We start from the raw sequence: 14,769 nt of genomic DNA, 5'->3' as shown, positions 1-14,769 counted from the left end.
CGTAAGAAACAAGTTGTCATTTCAGTCATTTCAAAATTAGCTATCTTCAATAATCCATTCAATGTATATTGTGATAATCACCTGTCTCTATACTTTAAGCCAGGACCGACTGGCCGGTTTTTGGAATTTTCACACTTGGCAACCCTGGGTTTAAGTCTAAATTGGTCCAAAATTAAGTTCAATTTTAGGTATAATTACAAGTTTAGTTCTATCTAAGCCCCATTTCAGTCCCATTGAGTGTAATTGATCCGTAATTTCAAGTCCCATTTTATATAAAATTTAAAGTTAGATTTCAAGTTAAATTTAATTTCAATTTTGAGCTTAGTTTCAATTGCTATTTCAAGCTCAATATTGTCAGCTTCAGTTTCAAAAAATCAGAGGGGTTGTGTACAAGACACGACCGCATATATAGGTGACGCAGGACTACGTAAGTCTCTTTGTAGTGATAGTAGCATGTATTCATGCTTGTAATCATTCGATTCTTCATGTATACATGCTATATGCAACATATATACATGCTACATGCGTTGTATGTAACATTTATCAAATTAGTAACATTGCATACATTCAATTCTCAAAAGATTGTGCATTTGAAAACAATTTAACAAAATCAAGAACAAACTATTGCTGTCCTGCTACCTTACCGAAATTAAAGATTGTTTTTATTACCCATGGTTCCCCACGTTGAAGGGATTTTACCAATTCAATCCCATTTTATCAACAGCACATCTTTTCAATACACTTCTAATGAAACAGTAAGCATGCGTATTCACGGGAAACTAGCAGTCATTGACTTTTCGTCGGAAAGCCCAATTTCGGAAGAAGTTTTTCGGCCCAAAAGCGAGATTGTGTTTATAAAAATGTATATACTGCATTCTTCTTGCCAATGTGAACACAGCGAATGTATTTTCATAAACCGGATTCAAACAAAAAAACTGCTTTTGAAATTGGCAGAATCGATGATGACTAATTTCACCTTCATACAGGGTCGTATTATAACCGAACACTACAGCTGTAGAACATTTTTCCAACACAGATTTCAAATTCGCCGAGGTTTAATCGTCTCGCAGTAAAGAATTTGCGATCTGTTGGGACAACGAACTTGTGTCGTTTTTTCTGGCACACTTCCCTAACACAGACATCAAATTAGACTAGGGTTAATCGCGTTCGTAAGAAATCTGTTGGCAAGAGGGGGCTTTGTCACTCTTTCTGGCGTACTTCCCAAGCAAGGACATCAAAATGGTCTAGGTTTAACCGCGGTGTTAAGAAATCTTGTTGAAATGAAGAAATTTTGTCACTTGTTTTGGCTTACTTCCCAAGCACAGATATCAAATTGGTATAGGTTTAGATCATCGCAAAGAATTTTCCAACCAATCACGAAGCGATAATTCTGGTAAAACATAGGTTCATTATTTTAAATTTTTCAATAGTTCGACATCAAGAATCCATACTTTTCTTCATCTGGGTCAATTCTTAGAAGATTTTCCGATCGATTGGTGTAAGAATATTGAAAATCGATAGGAAAACCGCTGAGCTATTAGCGCTCAAAACCTTTCATTTTTCGTGACGCTCGCATTTTTCGATTTTTTGGAATGACACCCTATCTCAAAACTTGCCGTAAGACGTAGTCCTACGTCAAAAAAAAATTCGAATTCAATTTTTAGTCAGTTTTTTATGTCTAATTTGAAGTTAAATATCGTGTATAATTCTAAGCACCGATTTTAACAACAATTTTAGGTGTTCAAATTCAATTTCATGTCTCATTTCAAATCCTACATATTTCTGGGTGATTTCAATTTGAATTTAAAGTCGAAATTCAGGACCAATTTTGAGTTTAACTCAAAGTCCAATTTCTTAAATTTAAAGTCAGTTAATTTGAGTCAGTTGGTCTAAATTTAAGTCTAATTTCATAACAAGTTCAAATCGAAATTCAATTTCAACTTTGAGTCCATTTTCAATTCCAATTCCAAATTCAAATTCGAATCCATTCAAATCCAAATTTCAATTTTATGCCAAATGTAGTTTCATGGTCGCCGGGTTGCCCAGGTTGGAGGACGTGTCCTGTATTTTCTGTGAAATTTATTGTAAAAAATCCTTATGGTGTAACCGGAGGTACGGAATTTTAATCTAATCGACCGGTATTTGAATGATTAGTAAATTAATTGAAAATAAATATAACCGCACCGATAGGCACGTCAGTGCTGATAGTACTATACATCTAACTTCAAATTAATATGAACATTGCAAGAAAGGAACTTACTGATTAACTGATTTAACTGTTATTCGGTATAGTCCCGTTTTATATTTATATTTTTATGGAATCATTTTATCGTTAAAATCTTGTTTGAGTAAATGGTAAGTAATTGTGCCATTTTACATGCTCTCATGAAAAATCAATCTTTTTTATTCTCTATCAAATAATGTACAGTAAGGTTATACCATACAAAAATGAATCACGTTTTTCCGCGTTGTTAGCCTTTTGAGGAATCCCAATGGGTGACGCTTTTCAACGTACTCACCTGCTGGGCAATAGCATGTGCGCTTATGTAAGAAAAGGATAAAACGAAAACAAAAAGAATGCAGCCACATGCTTCACAAAATTACGTCAATCTATTCATTCATAGTTTCACACGTTCACTAATAAAATAATCCTGCTCGGGCCATTGATAAAAAGAAAGCGGTAAATCATATGTGCTATTTTCGTCCTTATCTCAATGTTAAGGACACGCAGCTGACTGTCGCTGAAAGGTACCATCTGTGGAGAGATTTAACTCTTTTATATTCCATTTAATCCTTCTACCCATCTAGGCAATGCTGCAGTGCTGTAACTGTACAATGCTTTGACTGCCTCTTCTTTCTGTGACAATTTTTTTATCAACTCAATGCAGTCTGTTTCCGTTCGCTCCAACGGTAATTGAACTCTATTGAAGTGTAAAATTGGAGACAAATGAAATTTTCAAATCATCGGCGCTGCGGCTGTGCCATCGATACGATTTTAGTGCTATAAAAGCGATGGCTGTCTCAGAGAGAATAATATTCGACTTGTGAAAGTTCTGTTGTAAGGATATAGGCTACTGAGTGAGAACTTGTACTTGTACTGGTTATTGAGTGAAAAGTTGTACTGCAATGAACAACTCAAAAGTGAGTGCCAAGTTAGTCTATCTTGGCAGTACAGTGCTCGTACTTTGTCTAATACCACTTGCTAGTGGTGTTAATCAGGACCGGCTTCTTGACGAGAGAGATGAAATAAATGGAGCAAACCATATTCATTCTGATAGACGCGTAGATCGATTGGACCAAGATCAAGAGCAACGGCTATTGTTTTTCAACCGCGTCCTCAGCAATCAACGCGACCTGGAACGTGCTGATAAATCGCAGTCGGATATTCGTGAACGGAGAGATGAACGTCGTGTGGCTAGCGATCGTTTAGATGAACGCCGAACTGAAGATCGTCGAGAGCTTACACGTCTTGATCGTGAGCGGGCTCGTGAAATCGATGTACGTGATCGTGAAACTGCCGAAGAGCGATATAATCATGATCGCTTAGATGAACGACGCAACGAGGATCGTCGCGAGTTTGCACGTCTTGATCGTTCTCGTGAAGTCGATGCGCGTGATCGTGAAACCACCGAGGAGCGGTATAATCGCGATCGCTTAGATGAACGACGCAACGAAGATCGCCTTGGTCGTGAACGATCTCGTGAAGTCGATATACGCGATCGAGAAACTGTCGAAGAGCGATATAATCACAATCGTTTAGATGAGGGACGCAGCGAAGATCGTCGAGAGCTCGTACGTTTTGATCGTGAGCGGACTCGTGAGATCGATATCCGTGATCGTGAAACTGTCGAAGAGCGGTATAATCGTGATCATTCAGATGAGGGACGCAACGAGGACGATGAGACGCGACATCGGAACGAAGTTCGCGATGAACGTTCACACTTGAGAAATGACGAAACGAGAGTAAGAGAAGAACGCCGCAATTCGAGAGATTTAGATCGACGTGATACTCAAATAGCTGATCGTCGTGAAAGACGGGAACGTGAAGATCGTGTCATTACCCCTGAGGTTGATGATCGAAGAGAAGAGAATCGAGAACGTGAGGAACGACAATCTCGAGAAGACCGCCTAAATCGGGAAGAGCGTGAAGATCGAGAACGTGAAGACCGACAGGATCGAGGTGACCGTCAAGATCGGGAAGAGCGTGAAGATCGAGAACGTGAAGACCGACGAGATCGAGGTGACCGTCAAGATCGGGAACAGCGTGAGGAACGAGAACGTGAAGACCGACGAGATCGAGGCGACCGTCAAGATCGGGAAGAGCGTGACGAACGAGAACTGGAAGACCGTCGTGAGCGGTTTGCATTAGATGAACGCCAGCGAGAAAGCCGATCGGACCGGATTGACAGCCTGAGGAGGATTTCAGCAGATGAGAATCGTAACGGTCGAACACAAATTGTTAGACGAGAGGAGAAGACTTCCACTGACAGATATGAAAATATGAATCGCAATGCCGGACATATCTTGAAGACTCATCGTGAAAATGGCCGACAAGAAAGTCGCTCGAGAGTAAATCGCCAGGAACGTGAGGACCGAATCGAACTGCATGAACGGGAGTCACGCGATCAACGTTTCCAGACTGAACATCTACTCATCAAGAGTAACCTTACTACATCCTTCGCATGGAGCGTGGTTCAAGCAGCTTTAGTTGCGTATATCGGAGTTCAGCTCATGAAAAAAAGTGAGCAACAGGGTACTTGGAAACCATTCAAATTGGCAAACCTCATTAAGTTCAGCGATTCTGCTGTCGATGCTCGTTAAATTGCTTTGGTTGTTGAACAAAGTAACAGTGTCTGAACCTAAATGTCTGAATACGCTAAAGCATACAATTTCCATAAACAGTAAACCGTAAACGCTCTAGATGCAGGCGTATAAATGTGTTAACCCATGTAGATGATTTGTAGATGATCGAGCAGAGTTTGAAGGCAATATTTACTCTCACTCAAGTTTCACAAAATGGATTCCAAATTAGTTGTTTTTTTTTCGGGCAAACTTCTTCATGATTCTCTTCACCGCGAATAAATTAGTTCCGCCAATCTAACCAACTTCTTGAGCCGCGATAGTGAGTTTAAAAAGTTCTGATTTACGAATTATTTGTACATATTACTATTTCATCGTAACAACGAACGAGAAAGTCAAGAAAATGCGTGTGATAATGTTAAATGTAGAACAGGGCCTAGCTAACAATGACGTGATAAGAGAAGATTGCTTGTGTGTCTCTTGCTTTCAAATGGTATAACCATCGGTGTTATTGTAGGCAATTGTACCGCTTACTGATGTTCCTAGAAATAGGAAATAAATCTATTTACGATGAAAATCGACTTACACTGCTGTTGACAACAACGAAGCACAAGAACCAGTTTTCTGAAACCATATTACACATACAAAAGGGAGTCTGTTATCATTATCATTATTCTCTCTATTGTTATTAGTTGTACGAACTATCCGTAGTAGTTAAAAAAAAGTTGTTTCCACTCCTCACTTATGCGTTGAGAGAGCTCTATGAAACAGTATGTAGCATATGTGTATGTATATAACCAGCAGAAATATATCTACAATATTTAAATTGTATTCAGTAGAGGCATTTGTGTCTGAATTTCATTGAAAGAAAAAAGAATCCGTGAAAAAAATTCGGAATTTTATCATTTGTCTTTTTATCGTCGAAGAAAGCGGCTACATTTTGTTTCAAAATTAAGAAAGAAAGAACATTTAATCAAGTTTTAATTCTAATTTTTGTTTAAATAAAAGTTCATCCGACAGTTGTACTTCGTTTGAAGTTTTGTTAGTGTTAAGTTGTTTTAGTTTTGCTCAAAACTGTAAATTAACTGTGTACTGTAAACCTATATAAAGATTTTCTTTTACACTGATAAACAACGCTCATTCGGTTGCCTTTTTATCGCATTTATTTTATTGCTCTTGATTGTATTTGAAGAAAATAATACTTTTTTTAATCAAACCTGTTTATGATACATTTGAAATTTGACCTACATTATCAAAGACGCTTACTCTCGACTTTCGCTCTTTATTTTTTTCTTATTTCGCCTTGCATTATTCATTTTTTGTCGTTTGTTTTTTTCGTATTTCATCTTTTTATGTGATGTGCATTCTGTAAACTTAAACTGTCGTTTTTGTATCATTTTATTGTTGTCTCTTTATTGTTTGGCACTTCCTATCGCTGTTTTGTCGTCTTTTTATCGTGTTTTATGCATCTATTTATAGTCTTTTCGTCGTTTTTAGTCTTTTTTCAAATTTTTGTCGTTTCGTTGATGTTTTTCAGGCATTTAGCCGTTTGTAGTTTTGTATTCGTTGTCTTTTCACATAGTTGTTATCTCTTTTTGTCATCTTTCCATTAACCTTTCGCTATCTTTTCCGTTTTTGTTGTTGTCTTTTCGGTACTTTATTGTCATTTTTCGTTGTCCTGTTTGTTGTCTACAATAACTTTTTTCGTCGTTCGGTCGTCGTCTATCTTTCGTATATTCGTGATGTTTCCGTGGCGTTTTTGGCATGTTTTGTGCTTTTTTGACGTTATTTTTTAGTTTGTTGTGGTAGTTTTTGTTATTTTTGCCGCTGCTTTAACGTCCTTTCGTCGTCTTTTAGTGTCTAAAATGGTAATGTGTTATTTCCGTTGTATTTTTGCCGACCTTTGTCAACTTTTCGTCGTATCTTGACCATCGTTGAATCACTTTTTCGTCATTCTTTAAACGCATTTTTGCCGTTTTACATCGTCTCTTCACTGTGTTTCTTTCGTATTTTAGTTTCATCATCAGTTTCATTTTTCATCACCTCTTTGTTTTGTTTTACGTTTTGAAGGTTTAAATTTTCGGCTAATAATTGCGTTAAAAGCATAAAACGAATCAAAGCAAATAGGACAAGAATTCCAGCTATAAAGGACAACTTTATTCGCTTGACAGTAGTGAACGATTTTGAAGTTCTATTCCACTACACACCTAATTTATATTAGAAATTGCCAAAATATACGAAGAAATAGAATTGAAAATATTGTGCTCTGTTGGTTATATTGGGTTACCAATATATCAGCATTTGTGCTGCTCGAGCCACAAATGCTGATATATTGGTAACCCTATGAATGCGAATATGACATGGTCACCGAGTGAAAGGGAAGAATGTCATGTCAAAATTGAATATATTCTTGTTTGGTGTGGTTGAAAATTTCGATAAATTTTGCATATTGATTCATATCAACGCCTCATAATTACTTAACGTGAGAGGTACATTTAGGCGTTTTGGTCAGAGTTTCTGTGTTTATTTCTGTGTTTATTTTTTTTTTCCTATCTCTGTTATAGTGAATCTAAGTTATCAAAATAACAAAGTGTTTTTCCACCGAAATTATAGAAAACTGGACAAGAAACTGCTTGTCGCAGTTAGATTCGATGTGACGCACACGACCTCAACTAATGAATATATAAAGATCATATATAACTTTTAGCTTACAATAAAGAAGTCATTTGGCTGATAAACGGCTGGGTAATGCATACCATCGGTGCCTTGTGCACTGGGCATAAAATACGAACGGGCTAACGATTGGAAATTAGGAACATGGAACTGTCGGTCTCTAAATTTCCTCGAAAGTACCCTCGTGCTTTCTAAAGAAGTGAGGAGCCGCAAGTTCGACATCGTAGCGCTGCAGGAGGTATGCTGTAAAAGAACCATGGTACGTGCGTATATAGATGGTTATACCATCTTCCAGAGCTGCGGCAATAGACACGAACTGGGCACACCTTTTATAGTGATGGGCGAGATGCAGAAGCGGGTGATCGGGTGGTTGCCGATCAACCCCCGAATGTGCAGATTAAGAATCAAGGGCCGATTCTTTAATATTAGCATAATTAACGTGCACAGCCCTCACCTCGGAAGTACTGATGATGACAAAGACGAATTATACGTGCAGTTGGAGCGTGAATACGATCGTTGCCCAAGACATGATGTCAAAATTATCATCGCAAACTGTAATGTTCAGGTTAGTCAGGAAGAGGAATTCAAACCGGTTTAGCACGACCTAAGACTTGTCGACTTCGCCGTCTCCAAGAACATGGCCATACGTAGTACTTTCTTCCAGCATAACCTCTACCATCGCTACACCTGGAGATCACCCATCCAGACAGAATCACAAATCGTCCACGTTCTGATAGATGGTCGGCACTTTTCAGACGTTATCGACATCAGAACCTATCCGGGCGCTGGATACGTCAAAAACTATCTGTTGTGAACAACATACGATACCAACACCCGCCACGGTATAATCTAGCGCGACTGAAGCAACCGGAGGTCGCCGAAAACTACGCGTTATCTCTCGAAACCAAGCTGCCGGAAGAGGGTGACCTGGATAAAGCCCCTCTTGAGGACCGTTGGGATGCCGTAAAAACAGTCATTAACAGCGTGGCGGAGAACGTCCTAGGCCGTGTAGTAACGAATCGACGTAACGAATGGTTTGACGAGGAATGCCAACAGACATTGGCTGAGAAGAACGCAGCGCGGGTACATATGCTGAGTAGAGCCACCCATCAGAATGTGGACCGTTACAAACTGAAGCGGAGGCAGCAAACTCGACTTTTCAAGGAGAAGAAGCACCACCAAGAGGAGAAGGAGTACGAAGAACTCGAACAGCTGTACCGCTTTGTGCCGCGGGCCGAAATGTGCAGAGATAAAGATGGAGGTATCTTGACTGACGACCGTGCTGTGATCGAAAGGTGGAAGCAGCACTACGAGGAACACCTGAATGGTGTGCAGGTGGAAGACCATGATAGCGGAGGAAGTGACCACATTGGTGGTGCAAGCAACGAAGATATTCCACCCCCATCGATAGGCGAAGCTAAGGAAGCCATCCAGCGGCTGAAGAACAACAAAGCAGCGGGAAAGGATGGCATTGGAGCGGAACTTTTTAAAATGGGCCCGGACAAGTCGTCCGGCTATCTGCATAAACTGATTGTCAAGATTTGGGATACGGAACGACTACCGGAGGAGTGGAAAGACGGGGTTATCTGCCCTATTACAAGAAAGGTGATAAGCTGGATTGTGAGAACTACCGAGCTATCACTATCCTGAATGCCGCCTACAAAGTGCTGTCCCAAGTCATCTTTCTTCGACTATCGCCAATAGCCAATAGATTTGTGGGAAGTGTGGTAGAATAGTCCTGGTATAAGAGAAACATAGACCAACTGTATTTTGAACGCAGTTGGATTGATCGCAAATCGCCTGATTGCATATACATTTACCATCACTACACAAAATAAACGAATAAGCTTGTCGAATAAGCGTTGAAAAGTACGATTGTATTGCTAAATGCTGCAAACGCTTCATACATGCACAAGAAGTGTAGCCAATCTAGTACCATGTGATTTGGAGGAAGAATTATGAAGATTATGAAGATAACTGGTATAGGTGTGCATCGTTAGATGCTTTGCTGATTGTTGGTGTTAGTAGAGGGTTTCAATCGGGAAAGAGTTCAGATCGCAAAGGATTCACTCGACGCACTTTGTGGCGTATAGACGTTTAATTTATTTGTCTCGTAACGCGTGGAAAAAGATGGCGGATCAGTCGCAAGAGAACAATTTAGTTCAAAGGAAGGAAAAGTTACCACAGAAAATTACCAGACCGGCTTTTGGAGGGTCGGTCTACAATGGTCCAAATCTTCACCCTGCGGCAGATCCTCCAGAAGTGCCGCGAATTCCGAGTCCCCACGCACCACCTGTTCATCGATTTCAAAGCCGTATATGATAGCGTAAACCGACAAGAGCTATGGGAAATTTTGGACGAAAACGGTTTTCTGAGTAAGCTTACTAGACTTATCATGGCTACGATGGATGGGATCCAGTGCTGTGTGAGAATCTCGGGCGGATTGTCGGACTCATTCGAATCTCGCAGGGGACTTCAACAAGGAGATGGTCTTTCCTGCCTGCTATTCAACATTACGCTTGAAGGTGTTATAAGACGACCGGCGATCGAAATGCGGGGTACGATTTTCAATAAATCCAGTCAATTTATCTGCTTTGCTGACGACGTGGATGCTGTCGGCAGAACATTTGAGGCGGTGGAAGATCAGTACACCAGACTAAAACGCGAAGCAGAGAAGATTGGTGAGAAGATTGGATTGTCCGCCGGCTGAAAACCTCTCTAATATAGAATTAAAAAAAAAAAGATTGGATTGAAAATAAATACGTCTAAAACGAAGTATATGCTGGCGACGGGCCCTCTTGGGCAGTACCGCGTGGTAATCGACGGGGATGAGCTCGAGATAAGCGACGAGTTCGTATACCTTGGCTCACTGGCAACAGTGGACAACAATACCAGCCGTGAGATTAAAAGACGTATTATCAGCGGAAGTCGGACCTACTACGGACTCTACAAACACTTGCGGTCGAACAATTTGAGCCCCCGTACAAAGTGCACACTGTACAAAACGCTAATTAGACCGGTTGTCCACTACGGGCACGAAACGTGGACACTGCTAGAAGAGGACCTACGAGCACTCGGAGTGTTCGAACGGCGGGGTCTAAGAACCATCTTTGGCGGAGTGCAAGAGAACGGTGTATGGAGGCGAAGAATGAACCACGAGCTCGCGCGTCTCTACGGTGAACCAAGTATTCAGAAAGTGGTTAAAGCTGGACGGATACGTTGGGCAGGACATGTTGCCAGAATGCCGGACAGCTATCCGGCAAAAATGGTTTTCGCATCAAATCCGGTAGGAACAAGACGAAGAGGGGCACAGCGAGCAAGGTGACAAGACCAGGTGGAGCGAGATCTGGCGAGCACTGGGTGCCCGCGGAACTGGAGATCAGTTGCCATGGACCGAAACAGATGGAGAAATTATACTGTGCAGGCCTTGTCGTAAGACGTTAGGCCAATTAAGTAAGTAAGTAAGTAAGTAAGTAAGTAAGTAAGTAAGTAAGTAAGTAAGTAAGTAAGTAAGTAAGTAAGTAAGTAAGTAAGTAAGTAAAGAAGTCATTTGTTGTCAATCCATCTGGAAATCTGGATTGGTTTGCAATTCAATAAAAAAGAGCACTGCCTCAGTAATACCCACATCTGTTGATCTCGCTGTTCCCAATAGAAATGGATGAAAAATAGTGAACTAGTGGTGTTAGTATACAGTTCGGTCGTCCTATTTTTCAATATTATCACATGTGTTGCCGTGTACTAAATATATTTTGGATTTGTTTTTGAAATTCACCTGAAAATAATTGCAATGAAATTTACCTTGACTCCTCCCCCCTAAAAATGATTTTTGTTGAAAAACATATTAAAAAGTTAACAAATTTTTCTCAAACTACATCACAAGGAAACTTCATTTTCTAGAAAAACATCATGAATTTTAAATGTTTTATGACAAAACTATTCTCGCTGACTCACTGCTCCTGCTGTTTCACTGTTGGCTACTTTTCCCTACTTCTTATTTGCTTTAATTGTTTGCACCAGTCCACAGTGGTCCAAACAGCGAAATACGTGATCGTTTGATATAGCGCCGAAATGTGAAGTTTTTCGCATATAGTGTCCTTAGGAACATTTCTTGGTATAACAAGCCCCTTCTTGTGAGAGAAATCTTTGGGTGATTAATTCCCTTAAAAGTGAGATACGAAATTTATTTTCTCGTATATTCGAGATACAGGTTTGGCACTTTCGGCAAAGTACCAAACCTGTATCTCGAATGTACGAGAAAATAAATTTCTTATCTCACTTTTAAGGGAATTAATCACCCAAAGATTTCTCTCACAAGAAGGGGCTTGTTATACCAAGAAATGTTCCTAAGGACAATATATGCGAAAAACTTCACGTTTTGGCGCAATATCACACGATCACGTATTTCGCTGATTGGACCAGTGTGCAGTCTGATCCAGTCTGAAAAGAATAGATATTTAGTTTTTCAATTCCATTGGGCTGGGTTCTCGAAATAAATTTGATTTACAAGAACGTTTTTTAAAGGTTTGTTGTTTAAAAATTCAATATGTCAATTTTTTGAGGATCGCAGCAAACTGTGACCGCGAATGGTCGAAATATATTTTTTCGCGTCATGAATTTTTCTCTCCGAAAATTCTTAAATAAATAATTACTTGGCAATTGCATTGCAATGTGATTAGTGTTAAACGGATAAGTTTTAAGTAAGTGAGTGATCGGTTTGCCTTTTGGAGGCGAGGCTCGGTCCCGGATTTTTGTTTGGAGCTGGAAGGAGTTTGCAGGAGGATTGCTAAGGAAATTATCATGGAAAAATACTGCAGCTCAAGATGCAAGGGATGAAACTAATTGTCTGAAAAGATAATTTTTTACATGAATTCCTATCAACAAGTATGTGAACGACGCATTTGGAAGCCAGCTTAGAAGCTTTATTTGTATGGAGAGCAGCTTTCTCGTTACTATCATATGCATTTGGATTACGCAAGATAAGTGAACTCATTTAGTATTAATATTGTAATCCTTAAACGATAGGTATAAAAAATTAGAGAGTACTATTCGATTACCTTCCCATTTGAATGTTTTTGTACTTCTGTAGACGTTGACGGGTCGAATGGGAGTTTATTTTCTATGCTACTCCTGCAGAGAACAACTCTTATTCGGTTAGTTTGCGTCTGCGGATAAATTTTTGGGTAATGAGCTTAATCTATTTTCAGAGAGCGAAATAAGGCGCTATAACCTTGGCCTATTTTAGCCTGACTTTGGTTAATGCCATAAGTTCATCCCCGAGCGTCCGGAGTATCACTTAACCTTTATTAGCAAAGATACTCCCATCGAAACAAATTTACAGTTAATCAGAAACGGTTGGTACGAGACGTCCCCGTTTCTTCTTCTCCTGTTGATTTTGAAATGCATCTATGTATGTATGAATAACTTATTCACACAAGATTTATTTCTTATAATCGTCTTTGCGGCAATACTTCACAGTTGGCCTGGCCGATTAAACATTTGCAATATATCCCTGATATTTTGCAAATGTTAATACAGACAAGAAAATAATTTGAAATATTTCTATGATTAGACATAATTAAAATTATTTCCAGGAATCCTTTATTGTGGCTGTGCTGGTATTAATAAGGATAAGAATAAAAATTCAACATGTTAATTTTAAATATCGACTTACTACTTTGTGCACATAAAAAAGCTGTTTGTTTCCGCCCGGGTTCGAACCGGGGACCTTCTGCGTGTGAAGCAGACGTGATAACCACTACACTACGGAAACGGTGTGTTCATCGCAGGCTTAATTTTAAATTTGTTATACATGCCAAATTGATTGCTAATAAGCGATACTTACTATCATCAATTAACCTCAATTGATCAACCGCATAAACCCATGCTGAGTTTTTCGAGTTCCAGTTTCGGACCGTTCCTTTTAAAGTATCGCCGGAAGGCTCTAGATACTTGTTAATTAACCTTCTGTCTGTACAAAAAAATACTTACGTTGTCTGTACATTGGGGTCAATTTGACCCCAAAATTCAAACGGCTATATCTCAGCGAAAAATAGACGGATTTCCGAATTTTTAGATGTTTCAGAAAGGTAATCCAATGGACTAAATGATAAAATTATGAATGTCGACTTGGCAGGGGGGACCTTTTACAAGAAGGGGTTTAAGTAAAGAAAAGTCGGAAAAATCGGATTTTTTCAAATTTGTGACGTTTATATCACCAAACCCTTACCATCTAGAACAATGCTTTCTTCTACAAAAATATGCGCGAACACGAGATCTTCAAAGTTACTTGTGACATTTTACAGGATTTGATGATATAAACGACACAAATCTGAAAAAATTCGATTTTTCCGACTTTTCTTTACTAGAACCCCTCCTTGTAAAAGGTCCCCCCTGCTAAGTCAACATTCATAATTTTATCATTTAGTCCATTGAATTACCTTTCTAAAACATCTAAAAAATCAGAAATCGGTCAAGTTGTCGCTGAGATATAGCAATTTGAATTTTGGGGTCAAATTGACCCCAATGTACAGATAACGTAAGTTTTTTAATAAACTTGTCGCAAAACGTAAGTTTTCGAAATTTTTTGATCAAATAACTTCTATAATAAAAGATCTCCGGTAGATACACCTAGTTACGAAAGAAGTAGATTAATCCATTGAAAAACAAAAAAGTTATAGCTTCTCAAAGTGGCCTGGGGTCAAATTGACCCCAGTGTACAGACAAAGGGTTAAAGAAACCTGCGCCATACAGATAACAGTTGAGACCATTCTGTTTAAAATTATTTCCTATTCCTTCAATCAATTACCTACCAGATAATCGCCTCTATTCTACATAGCGATCGGAGCTGGATCCGATCAGACAGAAATTGCGCTTCGATCGGAATATGTACTACGTATGCTATAACACACGTCAATCGCGGCGTTGGTGATCGGAACGGACCTGATCGGAATGTGTAGAATCGAGGCGAATATTTTGTCACCGAGTTCTTTTTGGTTTTCCAATTTTCGATTTATTTTAGAAGTGTTCCAGGAGATTGATTGCAGTACCATTTTTGCAAATCAAATGTGTTAAAATACAGTTGAAGGTTACCGTTACAGAAATTAATGACTCGTGTTTGAACCTTAATCAGTTAAAAGATTTTCTCTAGAAAAATTCTGGAAAAATCGGCTTTCTTAAGTCTGGTAATTGATATAACCGCTTAATAACACTGTACTAAAGTCGCTTTTTACGCGAAAATTCCAAAATCCGCGTAAATTCTAAAATTCGCGAAAAAAAAACCCGTGATTTCCAAAGCTA

At 39.2% G+C, this 14,769-nt stretch overlaps 1 protein-coding gene and 1 non-coding gene across 2 annotated transcripts; one reads left to right on the top strand and one right to left on the bottom strand.

Moving 5' to 3' along the window:
- Window positions 1-3,126: 3,126 nt before the first annotated feature.
- Window positions 3,127-4,821, top strand: LOC128735443 (apical junction molecule-like). The gene has a single exon (XM_053829928.1). It carries the CDS (start codon window positions 3,127-3,129, stop codon window positions 4,819-4,821), a length of 1,695 nt encoding a protein of 564 aa, XP_053685903.1.
- An 8,349-nt stretch (window positions 4,822-13,170) lies between these two features.
- On the bottom strand, window positions 13,171-13,243 carry Trnav-cac (transfer RNA valine (anticodon CAC)). Its single transcript has one exon. It is a non-coding gene; the product is annotated as a tRNA-Val (tRNA).
- Between the last annotated feature and the right edge of the window lie 1,526 nt (window positions 13,244-14,769).

This window comes from Sabethes cyaneus, chromosome 2 (assembly GCF_943734655.1).
Source record: "Sabethes cyaneus chromosome 2, idSabCyanKW18_F2, whole genome shotgun sequence".
NCBI lineage: Eukaryota > Metazoa > Arthropoda > Insecta > Diptera > Culicidae > Sabethes > Sabethes cyaneus.
Note: the sequence above shows the minus strand (reverse complement) of the source record. Positions and strands in the feature narration are given on the sequence as shown.

Coding starts and splice junctions, on each gene's coding strand:
- LOC128735443 (XM_053829928.1), top strand. CDS start 3,127: ATGAACAACTCAAAAGTGAGTGCCAAGTTAGTCTATCTTGGCAGTACA.